The sequence below is a fragment of the Danio rerio genome, chromosome 13, assembly GCF_049306965.1.
Source record: "Danio rerio strain Tuebingen ecotype United States chromosome 13, GRCz12tu, whole genome shotgun sequence".
Classification (NCBI taxonomy): domain Eukaryota; kingdom Metazoa; phylum Chordata; class Actinopteri; order Cypriniformes; family Danionidae; genus Danio; species Danio rerio.
This window is the reverse complement of record NC_133188.1, coordinates 2,205,001-2,223,551: the sequence shown is the minus strand read 5'-3', so window position 1 is coordinate 2,223,551 and position 18,551 is coordinate 2,205,001. Positions and strand designations below refer to the sequence as shown.

Here is an 18,551-nt window from a genome sequence, read left to right as displayed (position 1 = left end):
TACTTGAACGTTGTCACAATGTTCACAATGAACGTTGTAAAAACGTTAAGCTAACCATTAAAAACGTTCCTGTAAGCAAACTGGACATTTCAACGTTCTCGGAACGTTCCAAATAAACGTTCTCAAAACATTATATTTTGGTGGTAATTTGGCTTTTAAGAACGTTGTAAGAACGTTAAGCTAACCGTTAAAAAACGTTTTAGCAACATTAAGCAAACTGGACATTTCAACATTTTTGGAACGTTACAGATAACGTTAGAAGAACGTTCTCACAACATAAATTTGTTAGCTGGGATCAAGCCTTAATGAGGGGGGTCAAACCCGCCTGTAATCCGCACCTTGCTTATGCTATTCATTTTTGCATTAAATCTCAGTCCTGCAGTGAAGCCTAAAGTAAAAGTTAAGATTGCTTTTCATACAGGTACTGAAACACTTAATTTAACTCACTTAAAAATATTTATTTAAATATTAAAGAATATCGAAAATTCCTTTTTGAGTCACAGATGCCTTTAAATAAACATTTCCACACATAAATATCAGCCCTCAATCTCTACAGGATTACAGTGTGTGTCGGCTGCAATTTGGGAGAAAATAATCAGCTTTTCCAAACTACACAAGATAACCAAAAACTCCATTTCCTTCACATTCTCGAAACCACAACAATGAAAACTCTCGAGCACGCATATACAGCTCTCAAAAATCCACATCCAGTCCAAACGACTATGAATTTCAAACCCCTCAGTATATTTGACACATCAGTTCCTCCTTTTTCTGGAGATCAAAATCTGCTGTTTGAGCTGCAAACACGTCTGTTTCAACAGGAGCGCTGATATAAACACTCCGGTGAAGGAGACGGGACTAAATGAACTGTGAATTTCGAGGGAAATGTTTGTAAACGTGCTCATACGCAGAGCTGACGAGTAACATTACATGTAATTATTCACTCATTATCTTTTCTGCTTAGTCGCTTTATTAATTAGAGGTCGCCACAGTGGAATGAATCGTTAACTTATGTTTTACGTAGCGGATGTCCTTCTGGCTGCAACCCAACACTGGAAAACACCCATACACACTCCCATTCACACACATGCTCTTTGGCCAATTTAGCTTATTCAATTCCCTACCTGCGCCACCGCATCGTCATCATTTACATTTAATAATAAAGAAAATTAACCCAACATTGGATTTGTCCATATTTGACCCAACATTGAGTTCCAACAATCACTCATTTCATTCATTCATTTTCTTTTCGGTTTAGTCCCTTTATTAATCTGGGGTTGCCACAGCGGAATGGGTGTTTTCCAGTGATGAGTTGCAGCTGGAAGGGGATCCGCTGCGTAAAACATATACTGGATGAGTTGGCGGTTCATTCCTCTGTGGCGACCCCTGATTAATAAAGGAACTAAGCCGAAAATAAAATGAATGAATGAAAAACAAGAGAAAACAATAAAAGTATTATGTAATTTAATAAATATTACAATAAAACATGTTCGACCTTTTATTTACCTTGCTTTTAATTATTAGATAGTAGGCTATATATTATCTATATCTTATATCGACAATATTATAAATATATATTTGGGTTATATATTTATATTATAGATACAATTATGATAGATAGATAGATAGATAGATAGATAGATAGATAGATAGATAGATAGATAGATAGATAGATAGATAGATAGATAGATAGATAGATAGATAGATAGATAGATAGATAGATACATAGATAGATAGATACATAGATAGATAGATACTGAATGGCTTGTGTGAATCCACAGGTGTGTGTTTGATAATGAACGAGCGCATCACGTATATTTGTACTAGTGTAGTGTGTGTGTGTTGTACTGTATGAGTCTGTGTTATTGTTTACGCGCGGACGCAGGAGGGCGGGAGCGGCAGAAAAAGGGAGGAGTCGTTGGGATTCGTGACGTCAGCCTGGAATGAGGGAGTGAATGTTCCGGGTCAGAAACTGGACTAGGAGGAAATAAACTCCGGGATGCGAAAAACACGAAACTAGCGCGACCGAAACAGACATGTAAGCGCTTAAGAGGAAAACACTTCTCAGCCTGGCGATGAGGATGCTGCGGGATAGGTGAACGTTATAAAAAGAAGCGCAAAGAAAAAAACTCCCGGGATCAAAGCAGAAGTGGAGCGCGACGGTTTTATTCCATGTTTCTGCGCGCGGTCGGTTTGCGGTGGACATCTCGAGATTGTACCCGACACTAGTTGCTTTTTGGGGGATTGCTTTCGGTTTTGTTGTAGTTTTGATTGCTGTGGTAACTTTTCCAGCGGTCCGGATTTATCGCCGTCCCGTGATGTTTCACTGTATCCCCCTGTGGCGGTGCAACCGTCACATCGAGGCGATCGATAAGCGCCACTGCTCGCTGCTTTTCGTCCCGGATGAGATTTACCGATACAGAGGCAGTCTGGAAGAGCTTTTACTGGACGCCAACCAACTCCGGGACCTGCCCAAGGTAAGAGACGCCAGCTCGTACCAGGACCATTGTTGCTAGAAAAAGTCTCTTCTCAAACGGATGAATGAGAGGCATTTATGGGCCGTGTCTCAAACCTCATACGCGGTCTGCTTATGTGCTGCTCACTGGGGTAAAGTTGGTTATATATTCGCTCATTCGTTCAGTGACAACTTGTGCCATGCTCCCTATATTGTTGACATTGGTGCTTTGAGTATTCGGTCTGAAATGGCAGGCAAGTATGACTAGCTCTATTTAACTGACTGTCAACATGTAGTCATTGGCTGCTAATGTGATTTCCTTGTTTAAAATTGGCAAATTATACTTTTCTAAACTTCCTAAACTTTCTAAAACCAACTTTACCATGTTGAGGTGAAGCTGGTTTTATATTCATGCATTTGTTAAATGACAGCTTGTGACATTCTCCCTATAAATGTTTACCATGGTACTTCGAATATTTGTATTTCCCTAATAAAAATGTGTAGAGAATATTGAAAAGATATTATTGACAGTCATAATGTGTGAATATAAAACCAACTTTACCTCACAGATTGAGCTAAAGGTGATTTTATATTCGCACATTCATTCACAACTTGTGACATGCTCTCTATATTGTTTACCATACTTTGAATATTCTGTCTGAAACATGTAAATATGACTTCAAAACAACATTGTTAGCACTATTTAATTGAACTATTGAATTAAACTATTTATTTAGTCAACTATTTATATCAACCATTTATTTATTATTTATTCAAAGATTGTGAACAATGTTGTACTCTCATAGTCATTAGCTCTTAATGTGCTTTTAGAATTGTCAAAAATATGTTTTTTTCTGAAATTATATTATTAATGAGAGTCTATATATATATATATATATATATATATATATATATATATATATATATATATATATATATATATGTATATATATATATGTATATATATGTATATATATATATGTATATGTATATATATATATATATATATATATATATATATATATATATATATATATATATATATATATATATATATATATGTATATATATAAACTATTTGTTCAACTATTTATTTATCAAGAATTTGTTCCATGCACGAGTTCATTTGTCTTATTTTGACTGCTATGCCATAATAGATTGTAATAAAAAGTACCTAATATAATACCTAGTAGTCGAATCCTGTCGGCTGTTGCTTCAGTACCAAGTTCAATATCCCAAATTCTGACTGGGGAAAGTTGGATGTGCTGGCCAGTTTGTTATTTGCTCAATGACAATAGGCTACAGTTTTTAAAAACTTTTTAAAAAATTTAAAACATGAACTGCTTCCATTTTTTTATATGTATAATGTGATACATTTGTATTTAAAAATAACTATTGTTTTCATATTTCTTTATTCTAAATTGTTAGGAAAGGTTTTTGGTAGATCGAAACGCATGGTTATAATGACCAGAGGACAAGTTAATCCAACAAAAAAAAAAAAATAGTGCTTAAATGTCACTAAAATGCAGTGTTTAAACCTCATTATTAAATATTAAGGCCAATAATTGTATAAAAAAAGAATCACCCCTTTCACCAGCTACAGACCTGCTTTAATAATATCTTTTCAATATTCTTTGTAAATTCCTAAAAAATGGGCAATCCAGTTATTTAAAGTACCATGTTAAACATTTATTGGGAGAATGTCACTGTATGAATGTGTAAATATAAAATCAGCTTTAGCTCAATCTGTGTGAGTTTGTTTGAGGTAAAGTTGGTTTTATATTCACACGTTCAGGCTTTCTCTTTAATATTATAATTTCGGAAAAGTATTCTTTGCAAATTATGAATAGGAAAGTCATATTAGCAGCCAATCACTATCAAAGTACACCACTGTTCAGCCAATTAGAGCTAATGTTGTTTTGAAGCCATACTTGCACGCTATTTCAGACCCAATAGTGTTTCACAAGGTGTCACAGTTCCAAAATAAACAAATGTGAGAATATAAAACTAACTTTACCTCAATACAGCCGTGTGTGTTTTATGTGAAATTAGGTAAAGTTGGTTTTAAATTCGCACATTCATTCATTTTTGTACAGTGAAAGCTTGTATTCCCTGTATTGTTTATCAAGCTACTTTGAAAATTGTATCAGAAATGGCATGCAAGTATCACATCTAAACATTAGCACTATTTAATTGACTGTGAACAATGTTTTACTTTGATAGTCATTGGCTCCTAATGTGATTTCACTATTTTGAATTGGCAAAAAAATACATTTCTGAAATTACATTATATAATGTCTGAATGTGCGAATATTAAACCAGCTTTACCTCAGTTTTATATGCTCTCTGCGTCAGGCAGGTGAGTAAGTTCAGTAGTTTTGAGCATCATATCACATGCCGAGTCAGCAGTTTTGAGCATCAGCATTTACGGTTTTCCAGTGTGCAGCACTTTTAAACAACCCGGGTCTGTTCCAAATCAACAGCAGTTTTTGGCCTCAGTAGCTGACTTGGGAGTCATTCAGCACTTTCTGGTGTCATAACTATACTCATCAACCTTCTATATTCAGCATTTTCAGGTGTCATAAATGTATTCAGAGCCGTTTTGAGCATCACTTTGCTAGTCTTTCAATAATCTTGTGTATCATTCATATACATAACTTCTTGACAACTCCGGTGCCACAAATAAAGGTAATGAGGGGTATATTAAGATTTTGCTAGAGGTGTGTTAAAATTCAGCAGGATTTTGGACAAACTTGATATGGTCCAAAGCAGCTGCTGTAGGCAAGTTATTCAGCATTTTAAGCTGTCATACAATCATGTATTCAGAGCAGTTTTGAGCATCACTTTGATAGTCTTTTATTAACTTTGGGTGTTTTTAATGTTTTAGGGACTTTTTAATGACAGGTATATTATGATTTTGCAACAGGTGTGTTAGAATTTAGAAGGAATTTAGGACAAACTTGGTATGTTTGGTGTAAAGTCTAGATGGGATACAGCTGTGGATACTTGCATGGATATTTTTGTGACACTGTACAACAATAATTGATGTTTTGACATTACTGTGATGGTTGTGGTCTGTGTTAAACATTATTAAAACGCAATTTAATGAGTAATTAAATAAATAATGTGAGTAATACCTTGCATACTGTTTTGGCATTATGTTAATGGTTGGGTTTTTGGTTGGGGTAGATGATAATAAAATACAATTAATGGATAATTTAATAAATAATATAATTATTCTTGTTATCTTCCGACTGCAGCTGTATCCCTTTGAGCAACATCCCATTTTGAGCCTCTGTAGATTAGTTATTCAGCATTTTCAGGAGTCATGAATGTATTCAGAGCAGTTTTGGGCATCACTTTAGTAATCTTTTAATAATTATGGCTGTCATATATAATTTTTTAACAACACAGGCGCCATAGAAAAAGATAACGACAGGTATATTATGATTTTGCAACAGGTGTGTTAGAATTTAGAAGGAATTTAGGACAAACTTGGTATGTTTGGTGTAAAGTCTAGATGGGATACAGCTGTGGATACTTGCATGGATATTTTTGTGACACTGTACAACAATAATTGATGTTTTGACATTACTGTGAGGGTTGTGGTCTGGAATAGACATTATTAAAACGCAATTTAATGAGTAATTTAATAAATAATGTGAGTAATACTTTGCATGCTGTTTTGGCATTATGTTAATGGTTGGGTTTTGGGTTGGGGTAGATAATAATATAATACAATTAATGGATAATTTAATAAATAATATAATTATTCTTGTTATCTTCCGACTGCAGCTGTATCCCTTTGAGCAACATCCCATTTTGAGCCTCTGTAGATGAGTTATTCAGCATTTTCAGGAGTCATGAATGTATTCAGAGCAGTTTTGGGCATCACTTTAGTAGTCTTTTAATAATTATGGCTGTCATATATAATTTTTTAACAACACAGGCGCCATAGAAAAAGATAACGACAGGTATATTAGGATTTTGCAACAGGTGTGTTAGAATTTAGAAGGAATTTAGGACAAACTTGGTATGATTGGGGTAAAGTCTAGATGGGATACAGCTGTGGATACTTGCATGGATATTTTTGTGACACTGTACAACAGTAATTGATGTTTTGACATTACTGTGAGGGTTGTGGTCTGGAATAGACATTATTAAAACGCAATTTAATGAGTAATTTAATAAATAATGTGAGTAATACTTTGCATACTGTTTTGGCATTATGTTAATGGTTGGGTTTTGGGTTGGGGTAGATAATAATATAATACAATTAATGGATAATTTAATAAATAATATAAATTATTTTTGGTAACTACCGGCTGAAGCTGTATCCCTTTTTAGCAACAACCCATTTTGAGCCTCTGTAGATGAGTTATTCAGCATTTTCAGGTGTCATGAATGTTTTCAGAGCAGTTTTGGGCATCACTTTGATATTCTTTTATTAATTGTGAGTGTCATATATAGTTTCTTGACAACATTGGTGCCACTGATCAGATTAATGACAGGTATTTTAAGAATTTTCTACAGGTGTGTTAGAATTTAGGAGTTTTGGACAAACTTGGTATGTTCCAAACTAGCTTGGGGGAAAAGTCTAGATGGGATACAGCTGTGGATACTTGCATGGATATTTTTGTGACACTGTACAACAGTAATTGATATTTTGACATTACTGTGATGGTTGTGGTCTGGGATAGACTAATAAAATGCAATTTAATGGGTAATTTAATAAATAATGTGAGTAATACTTTGCTTACTGTTTTGACATTACGGAAATGGTTGGGTTTTGGGTTGGGGTAGATGTTAATAAAATACAATTTATGAATAATTTAATAAATATTATTAATTATTCTTGTTAACTTCCGGCTGCAGCTGTATCCCTTTTAGCAACAACTCGTTTTGAGCCTCAAGGGGCAAGTTATTCAGCATTTTCAGGTGTCATGGTTGTATTCTGACTCAGAGCAGATTTGGGCATCACTTTGGTTGTCTTTTATCAATCTTGCATGTCATATACATCATTTCTTGACAACACTGGTGCCACAAATCAGGGTGTTATTTCTTACCATTTGTGTCAGTAATCATGTCAGAAGCACCTCATAAGCATGTTGAGTGTATTTTCTGGTGGTATTCAAATGAGCGGTGTTTCTAAACTGCTGCTGTTTTGGGCATAACGGGTCCAGTTTAAACTCTGATCAATGCATTGAGAAAACTTCAGATGTCATTCAGCATTTTCAAGTGTCACAAACATATTCTACAGCAGTTTTGGGCACTTTTGGAGTCATTTATAAATGTTGGCTGTCATAGATTTACTCCACTGTGTCATTAAACATCATTTTTTAACTGCCACACTTGACAGCTGATTAAGATTTTGCAGCAGCTATGTGCATAATTCATCATATAGCAGGACAATATGTTCCAAATCAGCTGCAGTTTTGGACGTTATAGATGCCCTTTCTGGCCTCGCAAGCACAATGGGAATCAGTCAGCATTTTCAGGTGTCATTGATCTCCTCAGCAGCTCTTTTGCCAATGAGGTGTGTTTGTAATCCACTGCAGCTTTGGACATCACAGGTGCAGATTGGGTTCTCATATTTCATTGAGATGTCATTCAGCACAAGTGTCATAAATATAATCATCAGGAGTTTTGATATACATTTCAGATGTTCACATTTGGCAGTCACTTATTGATTGTGTGTCAAACAGGCCTGGATCGGCTAATCGGGAGGACCGGGAGAATTCCCAGTGGGCCGGTCCGTTTCTTGGCCACGAGGGCCGGTGTCCCTAGCTGCTTGCACTCTCAGCAGTCGCACTTTTTTCATTGATTTATTTTTTTGACCATAGCCTCACTCTTTTTATTCATTATTTTGCCACAGCTCCGCTCTCTTTATTTATCTTCCCGCAGCCCCGTGAGCAAAATGCAGCCCGCAGGTTAATGATGACGTAACTATCATTCGACTGCAAACATTAGTGAATATAAGAATTTGAATAATTAATATTAATGACCTTATCAATTAATTAATATTGCACACCTGCTCAATGGAAATCAGATGGTTAGAAATCTAAAAAAGGAAGAATAAAATTAGGCTATTGTGGTCAAGTGGTCGGCACGTTGCATTACGCCGCCGCCGAACCGGGTTCGATTCTCCCCCTAATATATTTATTTTAAATTTTTTTCATTTTTAGTGTTAAGACATATAATACTGTTTGAGTTACTTATGTAGGTGTACATATTTTATAAATTTTTTGTGTAACCACTGTTACCAAGGACTGGATATCTATAAAGAGTTTTGCACATATTTAGATATTGCAGGAAATGACATTGTGATGTTTTAAAGAATAGTGTTAGAAAACTTAGTAATAAACATTTATACGGAAGTATTTATGTTTATAAAGCAGCTGTTTTGGGAGAAGTGCTTCCCGTATGATTTGTGAACGACCCGTACAGCTTTACTGTAGACTAGGGCTGTGCAATTAATCGAAAATCCGATTTCGATTATGGCTTCTAACGATTATGAAAAACCATTAATCGAGATGAACGATTATTCCATTATTTACCGCCCCCTGTCCAGTTGTCCTCACTTGTTGCTCTTAAAAGCGCGAAAGACGGTCTGCACTTGGTCTCATTCGCACATTGTGATGAGCAGAGAGCACACACATCTAAAGTCATTAACGTGAGCGATTTAATGTTCAAATAGGTGTCAAAACACGGTGTTTAGTGATTATTCATATTAACCCTCATTTTGTGATAAAGAGTTGAGGAGGTTCAAAAGACACGTGAAAGCGAAACCATTAAAGTGACAGAGCACAGCTGCCGCCTGTTTTGTCATGATTAATAAAACAACGAGAAAATCCCTCACTGCTCTTGACTGAAGACTTTTGTAGCTAAAGTGTTTTTCTTATGGTGAAGATGCTAAAAGCACAGTTTGTTTCATATTTTTATTCTATTGTATTTATTTCTCTTTCCTTTGCAGGGAGGAAAATAACTGTATATATGCAGTTTTAATGGAAAGAAGATTTCTGAACATAATAGTTTTAATCATTCATTTCTAATAACCGATTAATTTTATCTTTGCTATGATGACAGCTCATAATATTTTAGTAGATATTTTTTTAAACACAAACATTCAAATTCAAAGTGTGATTCAAAAGCTTAATGAAGGTAATTAGGCAAGTCATTATATAACAGTAGTTTCTTCTGCAGACAATCAAAAATATTATTTTTTGTAATATATATTACATATATATTACATATAAATATATTGCCTAAAGGGGCTAATAATGTTGACCTTAAAAGAGGTTTCAAAATATTTCAATTTGCTTTTATTCTAGCCAAAACAAAACAAATAAGCCTTTCTCCAGAGGAAAAAATATTAGAGGAAATACTGTTAAAATTCCTTGCTCTGTTAAACATCATTTGGGAAATATTTATTTAAAAAAAAATTTGACAATTTGACTAATTTTGACTAATAATCTAAATATATTATTAATAAAACTAATAATCGTTTGGAATAATCGTGATTACAATTATGACCAAAATAATCGTGATTATGATTTTTCCCAAAATCGAGCAGCCCTACTGTAGACATTTTTTTCAAGCAAGAATGACGTTGACTGAAACTTTCTGTCATACTCCACGCACACCAAAAGGGTACCTTTGGTAGTGGAAACGCAAGCTTGATCAAGGTGACCCGTACCAACCTAAACTGTACCGCACCGTACTGTACTATTCAGTGGAAATGAGCCATAAGGTCCATATTCAAACCTGGAGTCACAGCAGTTGTGGGCTTTGGCCTTTTTGATCATTGTAGACTGAGCTGTGTCAGTGAAAGCATCTACAGTATGACTGCCAAAAGTGCTGTCTAGTGAGGTAGCTCTCTGGAAAACAAGCCCTGTTATTGTGCAGAGAACTCTAGAACTCACAGTGGGTTAGTGCAGCCCTGAAAATGACAGTGGCAGAACCCAGCGAGCTCTTTCTGTGTTATAATGGGACCGCTTTGTGTAGTGGTTAATATGTGTACACACGGCTGAAAGCCTTTAGGTTCAGACCACACAGGTAGCTATTATACTTAAGCAAAACTCTTAAGCCTAGGTAATCCAGGGTAACTGTTTTAAGTTGTTCTTCTGACAAATTAGTTTGCGATATGACATGAATGTGCCACTTTGAACTTTCCCCAAAATATGGAAGTGGTTATTGTATAAACTGTAATGCAAAAGGGTTCGCTAGCATTTTAGTTATCGCTTTATCATGGAAGACCCAACGGCAGATTAAAGACACCACTCATATGGAGAATGAAGTCACAAGCATTGCTCAGAGTGTCTAAATCTTGATGGTTCTGTAGGTCTCGTCTATCAAATCTGAGCTTTACTTTGTGTTTTATAGTGGATTCGGGTCAGGTGATTGGCTGGGCCATTCTACAGCTTTATTTTCTTTCTCTGAAAGCATCTGAGAGTCCCCTTTGTTGTGGATCAGTGTACTGCTGAAATGTCCACCCTGGGTTCATCTTCATCCTCCTGCTATTGTAGATGTTGGACTGAAGCAGCTGATATTCATTTACACTGAGGAAGGGCAGAGGCTTGCTGAAGAACTACTGAGAGATTTCAGCTGCTGTCTGGGCTTTCACTGCTTAAATACACCTCCCTTTCTTCATTCAATACTTTTTTTGCTGTCATTTAATTTTATTGCACATTACTTCATTTGTAAACTAATTAGATTTGTTTTCATACATTTATTTCTTTGGTTATTATCAACATCTGGGGACAATTTTGAGTCAACAGCATATTTCGAAATATGTTTTATGAGAAAAATGGTGCTGTGTTCAATACTTATTTACCCCACTGTATCTTTTTTTTTTTTATAGTTTCTTACATTTTATGCATATTCACTCTCCTAAAAAACTCATCCCAGTCAATGTAAAATCATATTTTTTTCCAAATAGTCATGTTGTGAAATAAACGAAATATTGCAATGCAAAGTTTTTTTTTCCAATACAGGGTCCCCGCGGGGTCTTAAAAAGTGTTAAAAAATCTTAAATTAAAAAATAGAAATTTATGGCTTTAAAAAGTCTTACATTTGCTGTTCTAGGTCTCAAATATTTTTGCACAGGTCTTATTTTTGCGATGTCCATGTAACGCTACATCTAATGCTCATTTAAATTCTTTTTGTTGTTGTTGCTTGGTTTTTGGGGTGTTGTAGTTCTTTATTTCACTAGTCCAATTGTAATTTGCAGTATTACAATTACAAAAAGGTCAACTTGCAATAGCCAGTCAGCTTTCTGATATTAAACTCAGTGCGCGGGGCTAATGTGACATCATCGCTGTGTTTGCGGAAGTTCGCTTTGAGTGCGCGCGACATGATTTCGGCTGGCAGAGTATGCCGTTATTAAACTGACAAATGTCGCAAGCGCAGTTTTATGAGTCGGGAGCGCTGTAATACGAGCGAGCAGATCTCTGCTCACGCGCCGGTTTCCTTTCTTCATGGACAAAACTGCTCGCGAGCTCTCAAAACACTGGCTGCTCACGTGCGAATGATCTGCTCTCTCTCTGCCGGACTTCTTTCGTGCTTTTGCTCTCCAGAGATGCTTCAGCATACTGTAGTATTAAGAATAGTGAACTGATAAAATTAAATACAGTGTAGTTTTACCACAGTAAAGTGTGTTGAATTGTAGAAAAATATACCCTATATTGTAAAAAAAAACTAAAGCACTGGGTAGTTTGTTTTTAATACACTGGTTGTGTTACCATAGCAACTATAGTATTACCACAACAGAGTAATTGAAGTACTTTACAAAACACAGTACAGCAGACACTAGTTCACTTTATTTTAGTGATAAAATGGGATTGATCGTGGGATTTATTTGAAGAGTGAATAGTACAGTAGGCTATAATACCTAATCAAGTTTTTACCTATTTTCCATCACAGCTACATTTCTTCTTGCTAGAATGACCAATAATTATTGGCTAGAAATTGCAACAGCCATAGGAAAGGAGGAAAGTTTTTGTAAAACTTTGGAAAAACCTGAGGGATAAGTTTGTTAAAACAACAAAAAGAGGCCCCCAAAAACTTCTTCAATGATAATGATTATCTTTTTATTCGTCTGATTTTACTTAGTTTTTTTGGACCGCACCGTCATTTAAAAAAAAATATCTCAATGGTGAACGTGTCAAGTATAAGCCTTAATCCGTTTCGTGAGGTGTGCGATGCGGTGCCAGGTGAAAGTATAAATCTGGTTTAGTACTGTTCAATTTAAATAACTTTATTTTACCCCTAATTTTCTGCTTTTACATTTTCTCTCCCGTGTTTTTGATATTGCGATATAGGTCTTAAATTTAATACTTAATGGTCTTAAAAATTCGTAAAAGGTCTTGACATTATGATATCTGCAGAGACCCTGCAATACTGTGCTGCTCTATTTGGTGCCAGTTTTTTAGGAGGAGACTATTTCATTCACTTTGACTCATTGGATAGAAATGCTGCTTTTATTCTCAATTTGTTTTATTTAATATTCCAGTTTAGCACGTAAATGTAATTCTCATCTTTAAATGGAAACACAGCCACTGTCAGCGAGTTTGTTAAGAGCACACGTTTGCTTTGTTCACCATGCAGCAAAGCGATTAATCCTGCATGCAGCGCTGATGGACTGACCACAAGCATCGCTCGCAGCGATCCTTTGGCTTGTGATGAATTAAATCTTCCAGATCAATGATGGTTTCAAACGCTGTGCGCAGCCACTACAGCTTCACAAATCTTTCTCAATAAAACACTGAACACGATCACGCCTATCGCACACTTGGGCTGATTTGTGCTGGTTTTCAGGAAGGGATAATCTCGTTTTAGGAAAATCCAGGGTGATTTCCTTGAAAGTGTGTTTGAGAAAGGCCTTTAACTGGTTGAATGGAAATGAAGTCAAGCATGACGTGATTAATGCTCACTCACATGAGAAGTCAGAGCAACACAAGCCAACAGGAGAAAAGAGAGCAAAACAAAACAACCTTCGCTGCTACTAATCAGTGATGCTGTTTTGTCAGTATAAATTGATCTATAGTGTGTATTCATAAAATAAAACGAGGAGTTTGAAGTACATGCTCAAATTAACATCTTATATTGAATGTTTTGTTTGATTAATAGCTGTTATTGGTCATTTATGTGCAAATCTTTGCTGAGATGAAATAGTAGGAGCTGTGTTTTATTATGGACTTGTGAAAACATGATTCACGCCAGTAAGTTGGCCACAAATCAGACGTTTCCTATAAGGGCTGAGTGGTTGAGCCGAATGCATTCCTTTTTTTAACCATTTATTGTTTAGAAGTTACGTTAAGAATTGAATTCCGATCAGCTATTATTTCTTGTCTGAGCATGTTCATCTTGATTTCCAGTGACTCAAATAATGCATTTCAGGTAAATACTTTTATTGCATGGGTAACGGTTGTTTTGTCTGCTTTTTGCAAAGGGAATAGTTTTGAAAAAATCTCAGAGTGCAGTTTTTTCCACGCATAATTCCATATTACACTGAATATTTAAAGCTTTAAGATGCAAATTTTCATTGAATAAGTAGCCCACATGATGCATATGCTATATGCCAATTAGGCTTGGGCGGTATGCAAATTTTGATACCGTCAAACCTCCTCCCTGTTTGACCCCGGTATCTGGTATTACCATGCATAATAAAAAAAATGATGACGTAAGGCTCAGACAGCATCACCAAACTGTTGGCTTGTGCCTAAACCATTCAGAAACTGAATACCGTATATGCGACCTTAGGTTCGCTGTCACCTGTTTGTCTTGTTCGTATCAGAGGTCTGCGCGGAACGCTCTCTCTCATTCACACATGCACGCACACACACGCACATACCCACACACACAGAGAGACAGAGAGAGAGACGGCACCAAGCGACGCACAGCACCACATTCTCTCTTACACACACACACACACACACACACACACACACACACACACATAAACAGCATGCACGCATGCTCGCTCACTCGGGAGTGATATTGTGAGGTCGCACGCCTGCTCCATTTCAAATTACACCAGGGTTACCAACCGTTCCCGTGCTTTATTCAGAAATTTATTCTCGCACCGCAAGAAATCTGGTCGGGTCCTGTGGCTCCCTCGGTACATCAGCACGAATGCAGACCTCTCGTATTTACCATGTCTCTTTTCTCGTTCGGTCGAAACTGGAAATACTGCCAAACTGCAGTTCACTTGGTGCGCGACTCGCCATCTTACCTCACCTCTCTCTCTCTCCTCCACACTGTCCTGTGATGACAATCACGCATACGCATTTGTAGGCATTAAATAAAGGAAATTTAATATATAATAATTGTCTACTATTTAAGTGCATTGTTTTTAGGACTGTATAACGGTATTGAAACTGACACCGTTACTATTTTTAGACCCTGGGGTATACCATATTACAGTATTACCGCACAAGCCTAATGCCAAGTCTTCAATCCAAGGACCTTTGGCTGAATTTCTGATGTGTATTGCACACTTTTCTGGAAACATAGTTGAGTGTGCAGCAATCTCAACAAGTCTGCCTGGAAACAAGCGGGTAAAAAAGCAGCGATGCTTATATTGATGTTCGTGCTCATGAATAAATGTTTAACTTTCTAAGACATTTGATGAATCCGTGATTTACTACCTGCACACTCATCTGTTATTATGAGGATAGCTTTGTGATGATGAGCAACCGAGTTGATGGCATGATAATCGTAACCGAACTGTGAGACCAGTGTAGATTCACACCACTAATATTGAGTTGAACAACTAACTGCGCTGTTGAACACGAAAATAAAGCATAGTCTGTAGGGGTGTCACGATTTCGATTTTTAATCGAAATCAATCGAAATTTATGCTCAATTTCGATTATCGAATCAAAAAATAGAATCGTCGACGCTGCCACGCCCCCATGTCACGTCAGCTTGGCTTGCCAAGCGGGAAAAAAACAGGCTTGTTGAAGTGCTTGTTAAACTGCAGACGCAGGAGACCCGTCGACAGAGCTTAAACCCTCTCCTCTTTCAATGAAGTCGCCGGTGTGGAGTTATGTTGACAACGTTCGTGTTGTCGACAAAAAAAAAACACAGTTTGCAAGCTCTGCTATGTACGTATTACGTACGGTTCGTCAGATAGACAACACCGGCATCGCGATCCTCCGCCCGCCCCCGTTGCAAATTCGCTCGCGAAAAAAGTTCACACTCAGGCCCTGTTTACACTGTCTTTGTTTTTAAATGGCATTTTAGAACGACAACGATTTGACATCCACAGTGGCGTGTAGCATTTCTAAGCAGCCCTCCTTCCTCTCTACCTCTGAAAATGCACATCACGTGACCACACAGACACAGACGCACACACAGCCATGCGCTCGAGACAGCAGGTCCAGGCAGTCAGAGGACTGCTTCAATCTTTCACTCACTTGTACTTAGTCATTTTAGCGAACACCTCAGATACTGTTGGCTGGTTCCTGTTGGTTGTGCGTCTTTTTTACCGACGCCATTATAACGACACAGATCACTGCCTATTCACGAGTCCCGCAGAAAAAGTGATTGACAGGTGGTAATTATGTGTGTATCCTGCCTTTATTCATTTACTGTATGATTTGTTTATGGGTAAAACAAAGACCAGGCAGGTCAGGTAGTTTAAACGGTAGGCTACAAATTATTAATTTGTCATTAATTAATGAATTATTCATAATCGAAAATCAAATCGAATCGTGCCTTTAGAATCGAAAATGTAATCGAATCGAGGATTTGGAGGATCGTGACACCCTTAGTAGTCTGTTCTGAATTTCAGTCATCAAAAAATGTGCAAACTGTATGCACATACTGTAAGATCATAACTAAAAATTAAAGTGTGAATGAAAATGAAAGGTAAGACGGATGAGCAGCTCAAAACATTTTACACTGTGTTTACACCAATGTTGTCTGCTTGCAGTATGATCAGATTGACGCAAATGCATCGTCATACTACAGTTGTAAATGGCGTCATAGTAATTAGGTGGTACAGTTTGCAAGATCATGCATGGCCAAACAAAATTCCTCAAGTTTAAAAATAAAGTCTCTCAAGTCAACTGAAATAGCCATAGCCGTACCATTCTGGTTAATGAATCACTGTTTTGTGTTTAGTAAATGAGTTGTTGGACTTCACAGAGTGAGTTCTTGACCTGCTGACTCGCTGCGGTTATTGCTGCCTTTGAGGGAGTGATTATCTGTGAACAGCACAAGATTATCATTTTATCATTGAGCAATTACAGCGTCATGGATGTGATGTTCACAGTAAAAACTCAAAACAAACATTCACAGAGAAAGTCTATGTTAACTTTATATTGAAGCATCTGTTTATATTTTCTAAAACAGCTATCCGCAGAGTTATTGGGTCAGAAAAATGTCAGTCTGTAAACATTTTTAGATTTTAAATGAGGAGAATAAACATTTGTCATGGATGTAGGGTTGTCATGATGCTGGAATTCGGTGCTGGAATTTTCAAAATGTCCATTGCCCGCTAACAGGAGAGGGCTCTGAGCTCGGGAAGACACCCTAACCCGTGTTATTCCCCTTATCAGGATAAAGAGAGATAGGGTCCGAGCGCAGTGTCTAGCCCAGCTCCAGAACGCTCCCCCCTCAGAATTAAATAGGTATCCAGTTTAATAGTGTGGAGTTGGGGTGGTGGAGGGACGCTGAAGTTAAGAGAAAACAGAGGTATGACGTGTTTGACTATTTATAGGGGTTTGGTCTTGAGTCTGTAAACATTTTTAGATTTTACATGAGGAGAATAAACATGCGTCATGGATGTAGGGTTGTCATGATAATGGAATTCGGTGCTGAAATTTTCAAAATGTCCATTGTTAATTGTTAAGTGCGTTCTTAAACACACGCTGATTTACCATTGTGTTTACATGCTCAACAGAAATGACTGTGATTGGCCGTGAAGGTCATCAGTTCACCGGACTCACCGCTGTTTACTGAGTGTAACTACAGATACAGGGAACACTGGAGCGTTTTAAATCCGTCAAGATCAGTCGATACATCAGCAGATCACTTGTATGTCAGCTTATATACAAACCAGCGGATCGACGTGACTTTGAAATGCACCAATGTCCCTGTATCTGTGATTACACTCTGTAAACAGCGGTGAGTTTGGTGAACTGATGACCTTCACGGCCAATCACAGTCATTTCTGTTGAGCATGTGAACACAATGGCAAATCTGAATGTTAGCGGGAAATTGACGTTTTTCAAATTTCAGTATCGATTGGTTTCGAAGTCTAGTATAATGACAACCTTATGGATGAGAGCAAAAAAGTCAGCATACTACAACAAACTTTGTAAAAATAAATGTGAATTAAACTGCACAACCCAAAAAAAAATCACTTATCAAAAGTATAAACGTGCGTTCACACCAGACACGGATGAAGCTTCAAGTGAAGTCAATGCAAAGATGCGACTAGACATATTCGCGTGAATAACGCAGCAGGAAATGGTAAGAATGACGCGATTTGCGTAAATGAAGTGGTGCAAATTGAGCATTTTGTGATGAAAAATGTTAACTTTATCAGACATTCGCACCACCACCTTAACCATTCAGGAGCTTGCTCTTGTAGGGTAGTGTTTATGACGCAGTGCCTGTTGTTGGTCAAGTGAGGGGAAATCCTCCTGCCGACATCGGACGAAAGCTCATCAAACTGGGCTCGGCTCAGTCTGAAGCACCGCTGAAAGCCTCCATCATCCAGGTATAGTTTCTGGAGGAGCTGATGAACTCACAGAGCCGGTGCATCTCTGAAATGATCTAGTGCACTCAGACATGGCGCAGAACAAATCTAAGCTGTTTTTCAGCCTTCCTAAAGCACATAAAGCACAGCGGTTCTCTCAATAAAATCCAGTTTAGTAACAAAACTAGAGTCACTGGGCAGACAGAAGCCCTGCCCATGATGCAAAACCACATCTATTGTGAAGTGAATTTTACCCTTGAATGAAGCGACTAAACTCACGCGCCAAATTACGCACGAATAGCATGATTTTATTAGCTACATCTGGTGTAGGGTTGTCACAATACTGAAATTCGGTACCAATCGATACTGAAATTTTAAAAACGTTCA

At 37.1% G+C, this 18,551-nt stretch overlaps 1 protein-coding gene across 3 annotated transcripts in view; it reads left to right on the top strand.

The window, feature by feature from the left end:
* Positions 1 to 1,929: 1,929 nt before the first annotated feature.
* Positions 1,930 to 18,551, top strand: part of lrrc1 (leucine rich repeat containing 1) — an 88,517-nt gene continuing 71,895 nt past the window's right edge. For 2 of the 3 annotated variants that reach the window (XM_073919545.1, XM_073919544.1), the window contains exon 1: positions 1,930 to 2,477. In XM_073919545.1, coding sequence (XP_073775646.1) covers positions 2,319 to 2,477 — 159 coding nt within the window. In that variant the 5' untranslated portion in view covers positions 1,930 to 2,318. 3 annotated transcript variants of the gene reach the window in all.